Here is a 17885-nt window from a genome sequence, read left to right on the forward strand (position 1 = left end):
GTAGGCTATAAAGAAAAAACCTAACTAGTGAAATATTTAGCTGAATTTCTTTAATTACCCTGATGATTATCCCTGGTCTTACTATGTTTTTTTTGTATTTGTCAACTCTGAACCTGAAGGACTTTGGGATCTTTAGTTTTCATTATAGCATTTGACAAAAACAAAGTAACTAAATTTTCAGAAAAAATTAAAGATGTATTAATTATATTTTGTTTAAAGAAAGTAGAAAAATGTTTTAGAAATATTTTAACAACAGAAACAATAAACAAAAATGAACAAATTAAAAAAGCTGATATTGAATTTAGATATTTGGAATAACTCATTTCCAAAAAGAGTGGTGAGTTAAGATTCTCTGCATGGTGTTCAGGTAACAGAAATTTATGATCACTAGTTCAGCTTTGATAGATCAACGACAGGAAACTAACATCTAGAAGACAACAAAGTAAAAGGAAACCCAGGGAAAGGTTGAAGTTGAAAGATGACGAGATATTTAACTGGGAAAGAGAAAACAGTGCTAGCTTCTGTTCTTACCTGCCTATGCTCTGACTCTAAGTTTTTACCTTGTAACCTCCTTTTCACGTTACTGCAGTTCATGACCTAATCATGATCAAGCCTGGTAATATAAAGTCTTACTCTTATTAATAGGTGGGAATGAAATTTAGCTCAAAAGCCATAGCATTTTATCCATTATGCCTGGAATGGATCTCAAACATATAGAATTTACCACTTTCTCCCTTCATCCCTGTTATACTCCAAGTTTTATGACAAAGCCTTTGCTTTCGTGTTTTGAACCTATTGTATTTTACCAACACCTCCTAGCCCATCTGGCTAATGTCCATATTCCAATCCCCATTCCCATGCCTAATTTATTCAGCTCTCAAGGGCTGGGCCCCTCACCTATGCACCAGGTATCAGCTAGGGGCCAATCTCTATAGTGTAATCCTATCAATTACAAGTATCAGTGAGGCCCAAGACCTCCTGCTGCTAGGCCCCGCCCATCTATGCATGCCCTTGGAAATCAAAACTCGCCTAAACTAGCCTAATTTATCTAAAACCTCTAGGAATGAATGGTGTGACGGTTAATTTTATGTGAAAACTTGACTGAGCCACCAGATGCCCTGATATTGGATTAAAAATTATTTCTGGGTGTTTCTGTGAAGATGTTTCTGGATGTGATTAACATCTGAATCAGTAGACTGAGGAGTAATGATTGCCCTTCCCAATGTGAGAGAGCCTCATCCAATCCACTAGAGGCCTGAATAGAATAAAAGGCTGAATAAGAACGAATTTCTTCTCTGTCTTTGAAATGAGATAGTGGTCTTCTCTTGCGTCTGAATTTGGAACTTGGAACAGAACTTACATCATTGGCTCTCCTGGTTCTCAGGCCTTTGGAGCCAGACTGGAACTATACCACTGATTCTCTTGGGTATCTTGCTTACCAACTGCAGATTTTGGATATCTCAGCCTCCAGGATTGCAGGAATGAATTCCTTATATGAAATCTCTATCTCCTCTTGGTTCCGTTTCTCTGGATATCCCAGACTAATTCAAGTGGTCATTTGAATTACTGTAGTTCACCATAAGGTCAGCCCTAAAAGCTAATAAAATTGCCAAATCCTGGCTAGTTCTATTATTCTTCTGTTGTTTCTTGGTTTCTGACCTGGATCCAACTGAGCCTCTAAGACTAGCCTGCATGACTTAGGACATTATTGGTCACACAGATGTTTGAATATATCTGATGCAATATAATTTATCAGTCAAATACTGAGGCCAATATTAGTGCAAAGTTTAGACATTAAGAAGAAATGAATATTTGGATAAATTGAAAATTAATCATAGATAAGATTCCTCAATTAAGTGGATGGTTTAACTGGACAGCCTCTACAGTCCTATGAAACTTAAAATCCCAGAAAAATTAGTGGGAAAAAATGTTTCTAGCTTTATCTTCTAATTACACATGTTTCTATAATTTGAATAAAATATGTGAGCATTAATGGGCCAAAAAAAAAAAAAATGACAAAGAAAGTATGTAGGATTGGTTGGTAAGAGAACTTTATCAAACAAATGCTAAACATAAAACTTTTAATTCGCCTTATGAAAGACATTAAGGCTTTCAGGATTTTATGAATTTGACCTCAAAGGCAAGAGAAGTAAAGGCAAAATTAAATGAATGAACTATATCAAACAAAAAAGCTCCTACACAGCAAAAGAAACCATCAGCAAAACAAAGAAGCAACCAACTGAATGGGAGAAGAATTTGCAAACAATGCCTCCAATAAGGGCCTGATATCCAAAGTATATAAAACACTAATACAATAACAACAAAACGACCTAATTAAAAAATGGGCAGAGGACCTGAACAGACACTTCTCCCTAGAGAACACATAAATGGCCAACAGACATATGAAAAGATACTCAACTTCACTAGCTATTAGAGAAATGCAAATCAAAACCACAATGAGATATTACCTCACACCTGTTAGAATGGCTATCATCAACAAGACAAGTAACAACAAGTGTTAAAGAGGTTGTGGGGGAAAAGGAACCCTCATACACTGCTGGTGGGAATGTAAATTGGTACAGCCATTATGGAAAACAGTATGGAGGTTCCTCAAAAAAATAAGAATAGAATTACCATATGACCCAGTAATCCCTCTTCTGGGTATGTACCCCCCAAATTTAAAAACATTTATCTGTAAAAGTATGTGCCCCCTAATGTTCAAAGCAGCATTATTCATAGTGGCCAAGATATGGAAACAACCTACGTGCCCTTCGATAGATGACTGGATAAATGTGTGGTGCATATATACAATGGAATACTACTCAGCCATAAGGAAAGATAAAACATTGCCATTTGCAACAACATGGATGGATCTTGAGATTATCATGCTAAGCAAAATAAGTCCGACAGAAAAAGTATTTCACTCATATGTGGGATATAAAACTGAAAGCAACAAACGAGACAACCAGAAACTCATAGACACAGACAACAGTTTAATGGTTAGTAGAGGGAAGGGGTGAAAGGGGAGGTAGATAAAGTTAAAGGGGATATGGTGATGGAAGAAAATTTAACTTTGGGTGGTAAACACACAATGCAATATATATATATAACATATTATTGAATTGTACACTTGAAACCTGTATAATTTTATTAACCAATGTCACCCAATAAATTCAACTTAAAAAAAGTAATAGAAAAATATATACAAGAAGAATTTGAATAAATAATAGTATAGGGATTCATCTGAAAAAAGATAAGATTTTAACAAGGCCAGTTCAAGTAAATGAATGATTTTAACTTGATTTAAAAAATAAAGGAAGTTAATAAATGTATCGAAATCAAGAAGTTCTCACTGAATTTAAAGATTTCCAATAACTACATAGAATGGGATTAAAGTTATACGGGCACCACACAGAAGACATAGTAAAATTAGAAAATATCTGATACAAATAACAGCTTTAAAATTAAGGTGAAATTTCTCATAATTCTTTCCCAAAACTCAAAATCTCAGTCTAATCATAAGAACAATGTCAGATGAACCCAAAGTCAGAGACAATCCACAAAATATTTGAACAGTATCTTCAAAGGCATGGGCGGTAAAAAAAAAGGAAGACTAATAAGCTGTCTGTCACAGGGCAGAGGAGACTGGGGAGACATGATGAATCTTAGAACAGAAGGACTTTACTGAAAAAGTGGTAAAATCTGAAGAATGTCTAAAATTAATAGTAATGTACCAATGTGGGTTTCCTAATTTTGATAAACGTAATGTGAAATGGCAAAACTCAGGGGAAATCAAAACTAGGTAAAAGGCACATGGGCACTCTGTACTGTGCTATCTTTGAAACATTTCTGCAAATCTAAAACTATTGCAAAATAAAAAACCTTATTTTTAAAAATTCATGCCAAAAAGTTTCCATTCAGAATTATAAGCTGGTAATGACATAAATATTAAAATGAATACCACTTGGGCCAGAAAGCTTGACAAGTATATAAATTAAAATAAACAAGAACTGTTCCATAAAACATAATAAATACATACATAGAGATTAATAAATATATTGCAGTGATAGAAAATATCTATTTTTAAATAATGACATGTTGGTAAATACCACCAAGTATTGATTTCTTTATATTTTATACTATGAGAGGCAATAGGCAAAGGACAGAGAGGGAGAAGGAACGAATGGCAAGCAATATTTAATTATGCTCTATGTGTTTATTCTTAGTTAACAAGAAAATAAATGGTTAGAAAATCAAATGTTTGAATTTATGTTATGATTATTTCCAAGCACATAAAATTAGTTTTGGCTATCTCTTCTACAACAATACGTTGATCCAAGACTGAATACACTTGGTAGGGTACAACGTGGTAAAAAACAGTTGCCCATTTTAAAAGTTTAAGGAATTTTTCCCATTCTAAACTGAAGATAAATGTCAGATCTCCACATCTAGATAGGATGGAATCATTTGTGGCAGAATAATGCTCCAACCCAAAACAAGGAAAGCCAGATTAAATTTTAAAATCATCTGTTTAAAAGACATAAGAAGGCTGCTGCTACGACAATAACATGAGCGACTAAAATTCTTAAGAAGGGTTAATTGGAGAGAGGAGATTTGAAGATGTGCAGTCATTTCCCGCCTGAGTTTTAAAGATTCAAGGCATTGGCAAGGGGCTGAGAAATCAGGCTTTGACTACACAGAGGACTCCTGGCGGACAGAGAAATTATCTATGCTTCTGGCAGTTATACAGAGCTGAAGTGACAAAATTTGAGATTTGAGAATGCCACCTCAAGGCATTTGTTAATCCCAGACCTATACAGAGTGAGAAATTAAAAAGCTAAACCCTAAACTCTTTGAAAAGAATAATGGAGTATTCCAGTCTTACAATGCTGAAGAGACAAACACTAGAATACAGGATCTGCCAGGAGTAGGGCCCTAGTGAATACACAGCTCTCAGTTTGGGAAGTACAAAAATGCAGCAGTAAACCACAAATAGACTAAGGCTTAACCAAAACTTCCACCCAGCTTCCATGGAAGATAATAAAGCATTTTAGATAGTGACAGAAATGAACTAGTAGGAAACACGGCATGAAGTAGAAGAGAAAAGGGACAACTGGTTAGGTGATAACCTTACGCAGGCAAGAAAAGATGTCAACTACTGTGGAAACAGAGAGGTTGTCCTTAAACACATGCATGTAGTAAAAGAAAGACAGAAACTGGAAAAGGCAGAGCATACGGGTGCAAATGCAGGTGGGCTGGTGGATGAAACGGTGGAGATAGCATTTCTTAGGGGAGGGTGGGTACCTAAGAAGAAGGGAGAAGAGAAAATTGGCCTCTAAAGGGAAGTAGGATGGACTAACAAAAAGCAAAAAGATTATCAGATAACACCAAGGGCCTATCTGAAGACAGGAGCCATGAATTTAAGGTAAGTACATTTGGCAAACTTGTGTGACATTCTCCTGCCATATAAAGCTGTGAAAGTGTAGAGAGGCGGAAAGTTAAATTTATAAAGCTTAGGTTTTGCCAGGTGAGTAGGACAAAGAGAGGGCCAAGAGAACCAAGGTCATATTAAATGCAAATTGTTGATAATTAGAGTGAGCCATGAAACCTAAGCTAGATAAACAGGGAAGTGAGGACATGAGAGGCTGGAGGGATAGGAAAACAGGGAGTAAGATCAATGGAAAAGATACTAATGGAGTTGAAAATTTGCTATAGTCAGAGTTTGAGAGTAAGTGAGCTGGAAAGATAGTAAGTGGTGGTCAGAAAGTAGGATGCTTGAAATTGAGACTGACCATGACCGAGAACAGGATATGACCATAGGGTGACAGCGGAAGAAGTGTAGAATACACGATGACTGGAGGAGAGAAATTCAAGATGAGACACTGGGATGTTGAAAGAATCATCTACATAGATATTTAAATCATCATCAATCATGAAAGGCATAGTCTGAAGAGAGGGACAATGAAATGGACCCTAAAATCCTTAAGAAATGAGGGAAGCAACATAAGAGTGTGTACCGGGTGGTAAAATCTGATGCATAAGCTTCTAAGGTCTTTAGAGAGGAAAAAAAGGAACAACAATCTAAACACACTAATGAAGAACAAGCCTTCACGTCCATTGGTATAACTGCTTTGGGTGGAAATACAATCACTACCTGAGAGGACTGAAGCGGAAGCAGTAGCCTCAGGGAGGCAACTAGGTTTCAGTTAGAGCAGTAAGGTGTGATGTCAGAAAAGAATACACTAATAATTTGATTCATTTATCAGTACTTACTAAAAGGCACTGGATTAGGCACTGGGAATAAAATAATAATAAAAGACATAATCTCAGTCCTCACAAAACTGTGACTCAAGATGTCTCATATATGAGTAATTATTTTAAATAAAAAAACTATGTTTTTTTTATGACAGGTTAACAGTTTATTAAGAAACGAGGACATTTTGAAGAATAACAAAACGTGATTAATACATCTATCATTGTGGTATTACTTATCTGCTAAGAACTCATTTAAATTAAGAATATGTGGGGAAAGTAATTTTTTAATGGTAAAGAGGAGGGGGAAATGGTAGTAGATGCTTTTACAGATATAGTCAGTTACCTGAGACAAAGCAGCATCCCGTTCTTCTATCACTGCATTCATTTCTTCTGCAGTTATTCTCTTTTTACATGCTTTGGTCTTGTAGATTCTATCCACAATTATAGCTCCATTCTTCTGAATAGCTATGCCTGTGTCTGCATTGTTTATTCTGTTCAGTAAGTCCTGTAATGTCTACCAACACCATTATATGTTAGTCAGACATGAAGTTTTAATATATTTTATTTAATATAGGGTTTTAATTAATAGGCACATGTGAATTGTAAATTGACTGAGTGAAGTTATTGAATTTTCATATTGCAGCAAAGATGTACATTATTAGTGTGTCAATTCTTCTTTTTCCCACATCTTAGTTCTTGAAACCCACTCAATTGAACTTAAGCCTCTAAGATATAAGACTGACATCAAGAAATCTCCTCAGAGAATGGCTTACCATGTCATTTTCTTCAGGGTTAATATTTTCTAGCCTAGAAAAAAGGGACACAGAAAGCCTGATCAGTAGCATTTCCTTAGTGCAGCAAAATGAGTTCGCTTTTTAAATCTTTAGAACCTCAAGTAATTTCATTCGACTAGTCTTTAGAGTCAACCATGACACCGAACATATTAAAGTGCCACCTGCTCGACTCTATCTTTCAATAATGCTCCGTATCTTCTGCACTGACTTCAGACTGTTAAGTTATTAATGTTTACTGCTATATATGACTACAAGGATCAATTGTTCATATGTGCTTAGATGAAGAAAGTTCCCCAGTGATAGACATACTCATTCTCATCATTATATTTATTCCTGGACTTTCAATGCTTAACAGAAACTGTGCTTCCTCTGTTTTTTGGACATCATCACAAATAAAACAAGGCAAGTATTTTTATTATAAAATTTAACTGTTACCTCAAAAGCAGCGATAAATAATTATCACTACATTTGACCTGAAATCTCCTGCTGCTACTTATTTGTTAAAACAAGTATACTATATAGAAAGGCTGACCAAAACTGAACATTTTTAGATGACTAATGTCATTTTCTCTTTTTCATAATATACACAGAATTATTCAATTTAAGGACAAAGAAAGCAAATTGGTTCCCCTCAAAAATGCATTCTGTCTTATAAGAATTATAGTGCTTACTGAAATGATTGGTAATGTTGGTGAATTGAAGAAATGCTGTAGAGGTAACATAAAAAAAAAACTTTAAATGACCCATCTTAGAAACCGTCTATTATTTAGGCAACCACTAAATTGGGCAAATTAAATGAAAATCTATAATGAGTATTTCTAAATGATGTGAATTTTAGAAATGGCCTCAATTTTTTTAAAATTGAACTAAAAACTTTAGATATCCAGGTTCCTGGTTTTTCAAGCCCTATTTCTATGTTTCTATGAGTTAACATTTAACACCTACCGCCCCCGACACACGATACTAGGAAAAGATGAAAGAAGACACTTAATAAATTTGTTACAAAATTTTTCCAAACCTTACAGTTCAATGAAACAGCTACATTGATGAAGAAAAAGTATAAATTTTAGAACATTGTATTTTAAACAGAATAAAATAAACATATCAAAAAACTATTCCGACACATATTTAAGTAGTATAAGTTAACAGGAAGGTATGGTAATTTTGAATTACATAAACTTAATGTATTTTAAACTACTAATGTCCACTTGGATTCACATTTCAACAAGGGCAAAAACACTCTCATATTTTATCTTTTTTCTCCCAAAATAAATCGTTTTCAAATCTCTTGCTTCATAAAAAAACTTGTTCTATAAGAACTATGAAGATAATCACTTCTTTTTTACTCAATTAAAAAACACAGTAGAAAAGTATAAGATAACAAAATTCTTACACTTATTTATGATCAGGTAAAAGTATGTGAAGAACATCAGTGGCATTTAAGCATCAGTTGGCTTAATATGATTTTAAAGGAAGCCATATATGTGAGGAATATTTACCTTGATGTTCTTTTTGGATGAAATAAAACTAAGAGTTGATTATGGCAACTGCCAAAGAAGATTCAGTTTAAATTTTTATAAACTCCATAATTAATTTATTAAACTTGATCATTTAAAATATGAAAAGATACATGAAAATTAAACATTTAGATTGGTAGGTTACTGGGAACTTTTGCAAAAAAAAATTTAGTTCTCAAGGTTATAAATTTCCCTTTTCCATTTCAAAGAATTACATATGATCAGGAAGAAAATAACAGTATAGGCAGGTTACCTAATATGTGTATTCCAAATAATCAACACAACAAAAAGTGTGTGGTTTTCTATATAATACTTTTAGGTTTTTCTCATGTACTGCAATGTGAAGAATTTTTATTTTAATAGAGAAAAGGAAAGCATTTCAATGCTTTAAATTAGCATTTTTTAACAGGATATGGTTAAGATAATTGAATTTAGTCTAATATTAAAATTCCTCACTAACAAATACAATGTTTTAAAAATTAAAATCAAATTTTCTTATTAAAGATTATACTAAATCTTTAGCACATGAATTTAATATTAAGACTATAAATAATGTATGTGATTGCCCTTAAAAGTACATAAAATGTCGGGATTTATCCTTTTGATGAATGAATCTGAAACAGGTTTGGTAACAATGCCAAGTCTGACATGCAGGGCATTAATAATCCAAGTCAACCACTTAGCATCTGGATCACAATTTTGCTTTATTATTAGAATTTATAATTGAAGTAAGTATAGTAATAAATGATCATTAAGGGAAAAATAAACTAATAAACAAATGATTAACTTGACACTTGAAAATTTACACAGAAACAAGTTTGATACAAACATGAATTTGGAAAGAGAAAAAGCCAATACTTGTATTTCTCTACTTGTATTCCTTTAAAAGTCTCAGGGAATACTTGTACAGATATCAAAGATCAACTACGCCATAATTTAATCTCAACTAGATTATACAGAGCAGAGATCAGCAAACTTTTTCTATAAAGGATCAGACAGTATTTTAGACTTTGCCGTATGTTCACTGTCACAGCTACTAAACCCTGCCTTTGTAGTGTAAAAACATGCACAGGTAACAGACACATAAACAAGTGTGGCTGTGTTCCAATAAAACTTTATTTACAAAAACAGGCGATAGGTCCTTCTTTGCTGATCACTGATATAGAACATTAAAAAATGAGACCAGATCTTTGATGTTAATACTCTGTAAGTGCCAATTCAGTATATTTGACATGTTTTCCTGAGCTGGATCATTCAATATCTAGTTAAAGATTAGTCATCAAAAAAAGCAGTTTTCAGAAAGTTAAATTCAATCCTACCATATCACTTAAATGTATTACTTAAGAAAACATAAAAATTAGACCAAAAAAATCAATCTTTAGAAAAACATAAGACATTTTAAATCAGCTATATAGGATATTCAATTTTCCATATAAAATGACTTTTTAGGTTTAAGGCTTACTAGTAGCATATATAGCATATAAAACTTCACTGCTTTAATAAAGAATAGTGTTATTCAAAATATAACTGAGAAACTATAAATTATATATCATTAATATAAGGTTTACAATTACACAAAAGAACCTCAACCTTTTATAAACTCTAATTTATGCCTACAACAGTGTAACTAGACACAGTCATGATAATTAGTAAGAATTTTGCTGAAGTAAATGTCCATGGGCTCAAGCTTCAATTGATTTCCTATACCATGCAACTTATGACTGACAACCTTGCACTCTAAGTGAAAAGACCCATGTATGAAATGTCACATTTCTTGATTTATCCCTAAATCACTCGATATCATGTCTTTTATGTCTTTCTTTTCTGAACCTATAGTCATTCACCAGTTCCATGGGAATAAGCTAAACTTTGCCCTCAAATGATAAAAAGAACTAGTGATAGGCTAATCAGAAAATTATAAATTGTTTGTTTTTACTCTCTAAGTCTCATTTTTATATAGTGCCATCTTTAATATGTTAAAAAATATACCAACAACAAAGAGACTGAAAAAATGTATCGTGTTCTCAAAAGTTAGAATATACATACGCAAACTTGTCTATGTTAGTATGTATATGTAAGTCATTTTAACTTGAATTCTTTTTACTTTTTTCCTATTTGTGGATAAAAGTAAAAAAGACAAAAGCACTGAAGATTCAAGGGGTAAGGGAAGGCAGAGAAGTGGTAGAGTAATAAGACAAGATAGACATTATACAGAAAGATGCAAAGTTAAGTCAGAAGTGGCAAAGAGAAAAAAGACAGAAGGAATTTAAAGATTATAGGAAGAAAAAACAAGGAATGAAAACAAAAATAGATGTGAAATAATCTATTTATAATGTCAACCTATACTTAATCTTCCGAATGTGCCTTTCCATCAACTAAAGCTGTTATAAACCGGTTTTATCTTAACAAGGATTTAGTTTAAAATACACCATTGAAAGTTCAGAACCCACAGACTTCAGCTGAGTAGAAAGAAACCTCCACAGTGCCATTTAAAATGATGCTAACATATTAATCTTTGTTGTTGTTAGTCTTCCTTCTTATGTATGGTTCTTCCCGATCCCTCCACCTGTACCCCTAGATTATAATATCGTAAGATCTGACTATAAACTGTTCCTAGAAACCAATAATTGATTGCATCGGTTAATATTATTTTAAGTATTTATGTAATTATTTACTTAATGTCTATCTTCTTAACTAAACTGGGACAATAATGCTGTGTTCTGAGCAAATAGAACTGTACCTGACACATAATATATATTCAATAAATATTTATTGAATAAATTAATTAACTAAAAGAAAAGGTTTGGGATTGAGTGTTTTCCTTTTCTTTTCTCATTTCTCCCTTAGAACAAAAGCTACAAAGAACAAAATGAAAAAGGCTCTACTTAAGAAATCCTAATTTTAATATATTGTAATAAAAACTGTAACAAATACATGTACAAATTAAAGTAGATGGGCAATGGGGGTAAAAAAAATTAAAGAAAGATAAGTTCAATTGAGACACATCAATTAAAAAGACAGAATGAAAAAAACGAAGAAGACTAATTTAATCAGGGTTCTGATAAAAAAGTTTCAGTTTGGATATATAGGTAGATGGTTGTGCCACTGATTAGGATAGGGACCACGAAGAACACAGTTTTAAGAATGAATTAATACATTATAAATTCCATTTTAGTTGCTAAGTTTGAGTTGCCTGTGTAAGTCTGAGATAGACCAAGTCCTGTAATGTGTAATTGACTGACTCTGACTCTTTGAGCTACCAGTCAACCACTCGAAGTTTTTTCACTTATAAAACATGAATATCACCTACCTCAATGAGTTGTGTTATTGTATGAAAAAACAGATGTTATCTTTTGGGAGTAAATTTCATTTCTGAAAATCAATAAAATCTATTTAAAAGCAAATTTCATAAATAAAATTGGTGATCAATAAGGTAACAAGATTTATGGTCATAAATTACATGTAAATATAGTACGGTGTGGCAGTTGACAAACTGAATGAAACAGTACTTGAAAATCCCCTAAGAAGAGTTATAAAGTTAGAGTGGAGGCAATACTGAAAGAAAAAAAAGTATCTACTTTGAAAAGAATGTTTAAAAACATCTGGTTCCAGCAACTGTTTTTGTAGATAAAAGCAAACTGATTCTAAAATATATATGGCAGAGCACAGGTACTAGAATAGCCAAAACTATTCTACAATAAACAAGCAAAAGTAGAGGACTGATATTATCCAATTTTGAGACTTACTATAAAGATTCAGTAATTAAGACTGTGTGAGACTTCACAGTTTGGGAGTTCTGGTCAAGATGGTAGAGTAGGTTACTGCTGTGCTTGCCACCTCCCATGACCACATTAAAATTACAATCAAATTATAGAACAATCAACCTGAAAAACCATCTGAAGACTAGCTGAACATAACTACTGTTACTAAGGATATAAAGAAGAGACGACATTGAGGCTGGAAGAAGGGGAAGAGATGTGAAATGGGCTGCAAAGGTCCCCCTGGAGTAGCAAAGGGCCACAGCCCCACACTAGGGCTTCCCAGCCCAGAGTTTGAATGCCAGGAAAAGAAGTCCCCACCAAATCTAGCAGTAAAAATCAGTGGGGATTCTGTCTGTTCAGGTGAGACAGAAGGCTGGAAACCCAGATATCCCTTTAAAGGGCCTATGTACAGACTCACTCTCAAGCAGAGAGACAGGAGCTCCAGGGGCACCAGAGACATATAAGAAAAGACTGAGTTGTGTGGTTTCAGGGTGAGGGTTGGAGGGAAAGCTGCCATTATCCCTGCGTTGAACCCTCCTCTTGTGCAGCCTATAGGCGGGTGCCATCTCGCCAGAGTTGAGCCTTCCCCGCAACACGGCCAAATCTGAATCTGCATTGGCCTGGTAAACTCTGCTTGCTTACCCTGGTGACTCTCTGGAACCCCACCCCAACCAACTCTCAAACTTCCAGAGGCATATTCTTGGCCAGGTAACCAGTCACACCTTGGCATCTTAGTAGGAGGCTCTTTCAGCAGCAGTCAACAGGCCTTGGCTCCTGAGCGCCTCCGAAGACAATTACCATTCCGATGGTAGGCAACCAGCCCCAGCTGGAGCTGTAGATTTGTGAACAAATCTTGGGGTCTGCAGGCCCAAGGTGGGCAGTGAATAGCCTCAGTGAGATTTAAGACATTTGCAAATGGCCACAGGCTCAGCAGCATTGGCACAATATCTGAATTTGCACTAACCTGATAAAAACTACTTGAGCCACCCTGGTGACTTCCTGGGATCCTGCCTCACCCAATTCAAGTATCACCTGAGGTTCATTCAGTTGCTGAGCCTTACGAGCAGCCAGCAGAAGCCTAAGGACTTTGGGTGCCTTGGGCCTTCTGCTGAGCTTCTCCAGGCTCGAGCTGGTGCAGCTGGCTCAGGTTCACAGCTTGGCTTCTTCTATGTGCCTCTAGTACCAACACAATGAGTGACCAGCTGCAAAGAGCTTTGTAGCTTCTACCAGGTAGCTCCATGCTGGTCACAGGCCACAACTGCATGGGAGCCCCTCCCAAGGGGCCCCAGAACCAATACACCTGGAGCCTGGCATCAGACCACAACAGAACACCGCCTGATTAGCCCCATAAGAGGCACACCAAAAGGGTGTGAACACACTGGGGTGAATCTCACTCCATGAGGTCAATCCCCACAAAGCAGCTTATACCCTGTGGGTGTGGTGAATCCTCACCGCCAGTCAGCCTGAGAGTCAATCCCACCCACTGACGTGCCAATAGAAATCAAGGATCAACTACAATAGGAGAGCACAGACAACCTACACAAGGGATACTCCTGGAGCACCCAGCGCAGGTGTTCAGGCAGAATGTACCAATAAGCCACACAGGACACCTAATACATAAGGCCACCCGGCCAAAACAGAATGACATACCAGATCTATCTAATACAAAAAAAAAAAATAAAGAAGCCAAACTGAGAAAACAAAAAAACATGTCCAAATGAAAGAACAGGAAAAAACTCCAGAAAACAAAACTAAATGAAATAAAGGCAAGCAATCTACCAGATATAGAGATCAAATTGCTGGTTATAAAGATGTTCAATGAACTTAAAGGAAAAATTGATGATCTCAGTGAGAACTTCAACAAAGAGATAATAAACATAAAAAAAGGACAAAGAAACCATTAAAAATACAGTCAGAAATGAAGAATACAATAACTGAAACGAAGACTACACTAGAAGAAATCAACAGTAGATTAGATGAAGCAGAGGTTCAAATTAGCGATCTGGAAGAAAAAGTAGCAGAAAACACCCAATGGGAACAGAAAACAAGAAAAAATTATTCAGAAACTAAGGAAAGTTTAAGGGACTCCTGAGACAACATCAAGTGTAACAACATTTGCATTATAAGGGTACCAGAAGGAGAACAGAGAAAGCAAGGAACTGAAAACTCATTTGAAAAAATAATGACTGAAAACTTCCATAACCTGGCAAAGAAAACAGACATACGGTCCAGGAAGCACAGAGAATCTCAGACAAGATGAACTCAAAGAGGCCCACAACAAGACACATCGTAATTAAAATGCCAAAGATTAAACAAAGAGAATCTTAAAGCATCAAGAACAAAGCATTAGTTACCTCCAAGGGAGCTCCCATAAGACTGTCAACTTATTTTTCAACAGAAATTTTATAGGCCATAAGAGACTGGCAAGAAATATTCAAAATGATGAAAATAAAGGAAATACAACCAAGACTACTATACCCGGCAAAACTATCAATCAAAATTGAAGGTAAGATGAAGAGCTTCCCTGATAAGCAAAAGCTGAAGGAATTCACCACCCTCAAACCAATATTACAAGAAATTTTAAAGGGACTTCTTTAAGAAAAGGAAGGGGGAGGGGTGGAAATAAATATGAATAATAAAATGGCAATAACTATGTACCTATCAATTATCACTTTAAATGTAAATAGATTAAATGTTTCAATCAAAAGACATAGAGTAGTTGAATAGATAAGAAAACAAGACCAATACATATACTGTCTACAAGAGACCCACTTCAGATTGAAAGACGCACACAGACTGAAAGTAAAGGGATGGGAAAGACATTTCATGCAAATAAAAATGAAAAAAAAAAAAAGCTGGAATAGTAATACTTATAGCAGACAAAATAGACTTTAAAATGAAGGCTATAATAAGTGACAAAGAAGGACATTACAAAATAATAAAGGAGTAAATCCAACAAGAAGACGTAACCGTAATAAACATTTATGTACCTAACATAGGAGCACCTAAATATATAAAGCAAATGTCGACTGACATTTCACCCCAAAGCAGCATAATAAACATTCTTCTCAATTGCAAATGGAACATTTTCCAAGAAAGACCACATGTTAGGCCACAAAACATGTCTCAATAAATTTAAGAAGACTGAAATCATATCAAGTGTCTTCTCTGACCACAATAATATGAAACTAGAAATCGACTACAAGAAAAAAAGTGAAAAATACACAAACACCTGGAGGCTAAATAACATGCTAGTAAGCAATGAATGGGTTAACAATGAGATCAAAGAAAAAATCAGAAATTATGTTGAGACAAATGAAAATGAAAACACATTGACTCAAAATCTATGGGACACAGCAAAACCATTCCTAAGAGGGAAGTTTATAGCAATACAGGCCTACCTACAGAAACAAGAAAAATCTCAAACAATCTAAACTTACACCTAAAGGAATTAAAAAAACAACAGCAAACAAAGTCCAATGTGAGTAGAAATAATAAAGATCAGAGTAGACATAAATAAAATAGAGTCTAAAAAAACACTACGAAAGATCGATGAAACCAAGGGCTGGTTCTTTGAGAAGATAAACAAAACTGATAAATCTTAACCAGATTCATCAAGAAAAAAAGAGATGACCCAAATAAGCAAAATCAGAAATGAAAGAGAAGTGAGAGTTGACACCCCAGAAATACAAAGCGTATAAGATAATGCTACAAGCAATTGTATGCCAACAAATTAGACAATATTGAAGAAATGAATACATTCCTAGAAACATACATTCTTCGAAGACTGCGTCAAGAAGAAACAAAAAATTTGAACCAGTTGATTACTGCTAACAAAATCGAATAAGTAAACAAAGAACCCACCAAAACCAAAAGCCCTGAACCAGATGGCTTCACAGGTGAATTTTACCAAATACTCAAAGAAGAATTAACACCTATCCTTCTCAATGATTCCAAAAAATTCAAGGAGAGGGAAGACTCTCAACCTCATTTTATGAGGCCAGTATTATCCTGATTCCAAAACCAGACAAAGACATTACAAAGCAAAATCATAGACCAATATCCCTAGTGAATATAGATGCAAAAATCCACAAAAAAAACAGTAGGAAAGTGAAATCAGCAATACATTAAACATATCCACACCATGATCAAGTGGGATTTATTTCTGGGATGCAAGTTTGGTTCAATATCTACAAATCAATTAATGTGATACACCAAATAAACAAAATGAAGGATAAAAATCATATAATTATATTAATAGATGCAAAAAAAGCATTTGACAAAATCCAGCATCCATTTATGATAAAAGCTCTCAGCAAAGTGGGAATGGAGGGAACATATTTCAACATAATAAAGGCCACAGATGACAATAAACCCATAGCTAACATAATACTCAAGGGGAAAAAGCTAAAAGTGTTTTCCTTAAGATCAGGAATAAGATAAGGATGTCTACTTTTACTACTTTTTTTCAACATAATGTTGGAAGTCCTAGCCACAGCAATCAGGCAAGTAAAATAAATAAAAGGTGTCCAAATTGGAAAGGAAGAAGTAAAACACTCATTTTTTGCAGAGAACATTATATGATATACAGAGACCCCTAAAGATTCCAGCAAAAATTATTTCAGAACTGATAAATGAATTCAGTAAAGTAGCAGAATTCAAAATTAATATTCAGAAATTAGTAGCATTCTTATACACCAATAATGAATTAACACGAGAGAAATTAACAAAATCCCATTTACGATTTCATCAAAAACAATAAAATACCTAGGAATAAATTTATCCGAGGAGGTAAAAGACCTGTTCTTGAAAATTATGTAATCGAAGAAAGAAAATGAATATTTAAATAAATGGAAGAATACACAATACTGTGCTCATGGACAGAAATAATTAACCGTTAAAATGTTCATACTACCTAAAGCAATCTATAGATTTAAGTAAATTCCTATGAAAATACCAACAAAATTTTTGACAGAACTAGAACAAATAATCCTAAAATTTATATGGAACCATAAAAGACCCCAAATAGCCACGGCAATCCTGAAAAAGAACAAAGTTGGAGGAGGTATCACACTACCTAATACCAAACTATACTACAAGCCAATAATAATCAAAACAGCAAGGTACTGGCATAAAAACAGACACAGAGATCAATGGAACAGAATAGAGAGTTCAGAGATAAATCCACACCTGCGTAGTCCTTTAATCCATGACAAAGGAGGCAAGAAAACATAATGGGGTAAAGGCAGTCTATTTAATAAATGGTGTTGGTAACACTGGACAGATACATACAAAAAAATGAAACTGGACCACCTACTTACACCATATATAAGAACAAACTTGAAATGAATTAAAGACTTAAATATAAGACCCCAAATCATAAAACTCCTAGAAGAAAACACAGGCAGTAACCTCTCTGATATTGCTCTTAGTATGATATTTTTTCTGATATATTTTCTCGGGTGAGGGAAAAGAAAAATAAACAAATGGGACTGCATCAAACTAAAAAGTTTTTGCAAAGCAAAGGAAACCATCAATAAAACAAAAAGACGGCCCAT

The 17885-nt window shown here is 34.5% G+C and overlaps 1 protein-coding gene across 11 annotated transcripts in view; it reads right to left on the reverse strand.

Annotated features, from left to right (window-relative positions):
• Nucleotides 1–17885, reverse strand: part of MIPOL1 (mirror-image polydactyly 1) — a 263509-nt gene that overhangs the window by 180435 nt on the left and 65189 nt on the right. For 10 of the 11 annotated variants that reach the window (XM_023522262.1, XM_011376476.2, XM_023522283.1 and 7 more), the window contains 2 exons: nt 7029–7062; nt 6599–6769 (listed from right to left, as the gene is read on the reverse strand). In XM_023522262.1, coding sequence (XP_023378030.1) covers nt 6599–6769; nt 7029–7062 — 205 coding nt within the window. The remainder of the gene's footprint in view (nt 1–6598; nt 6770–7028; nt 7063–17885) is intronic. The other variant, XM_023522270.1, reaches the window with a different exon arrangement.

Source organism: Pteropus vampyrus, unplaced genomic scaffold, assembly GCF_000151845.1.
Source record: "Pteropus vampyrus isolate Shadow unplaced genomic scaffold, Pvam_2.0 Scaffold10, whole genome shotgun sequence".
In the NCBI taxonomy this organism is placed as follows: Eukaryota; Metazoa; Chordata; class Mammalia; order Chiroptera; family Pteropodidae; genus Pteropus; species Pteropus vampyrus.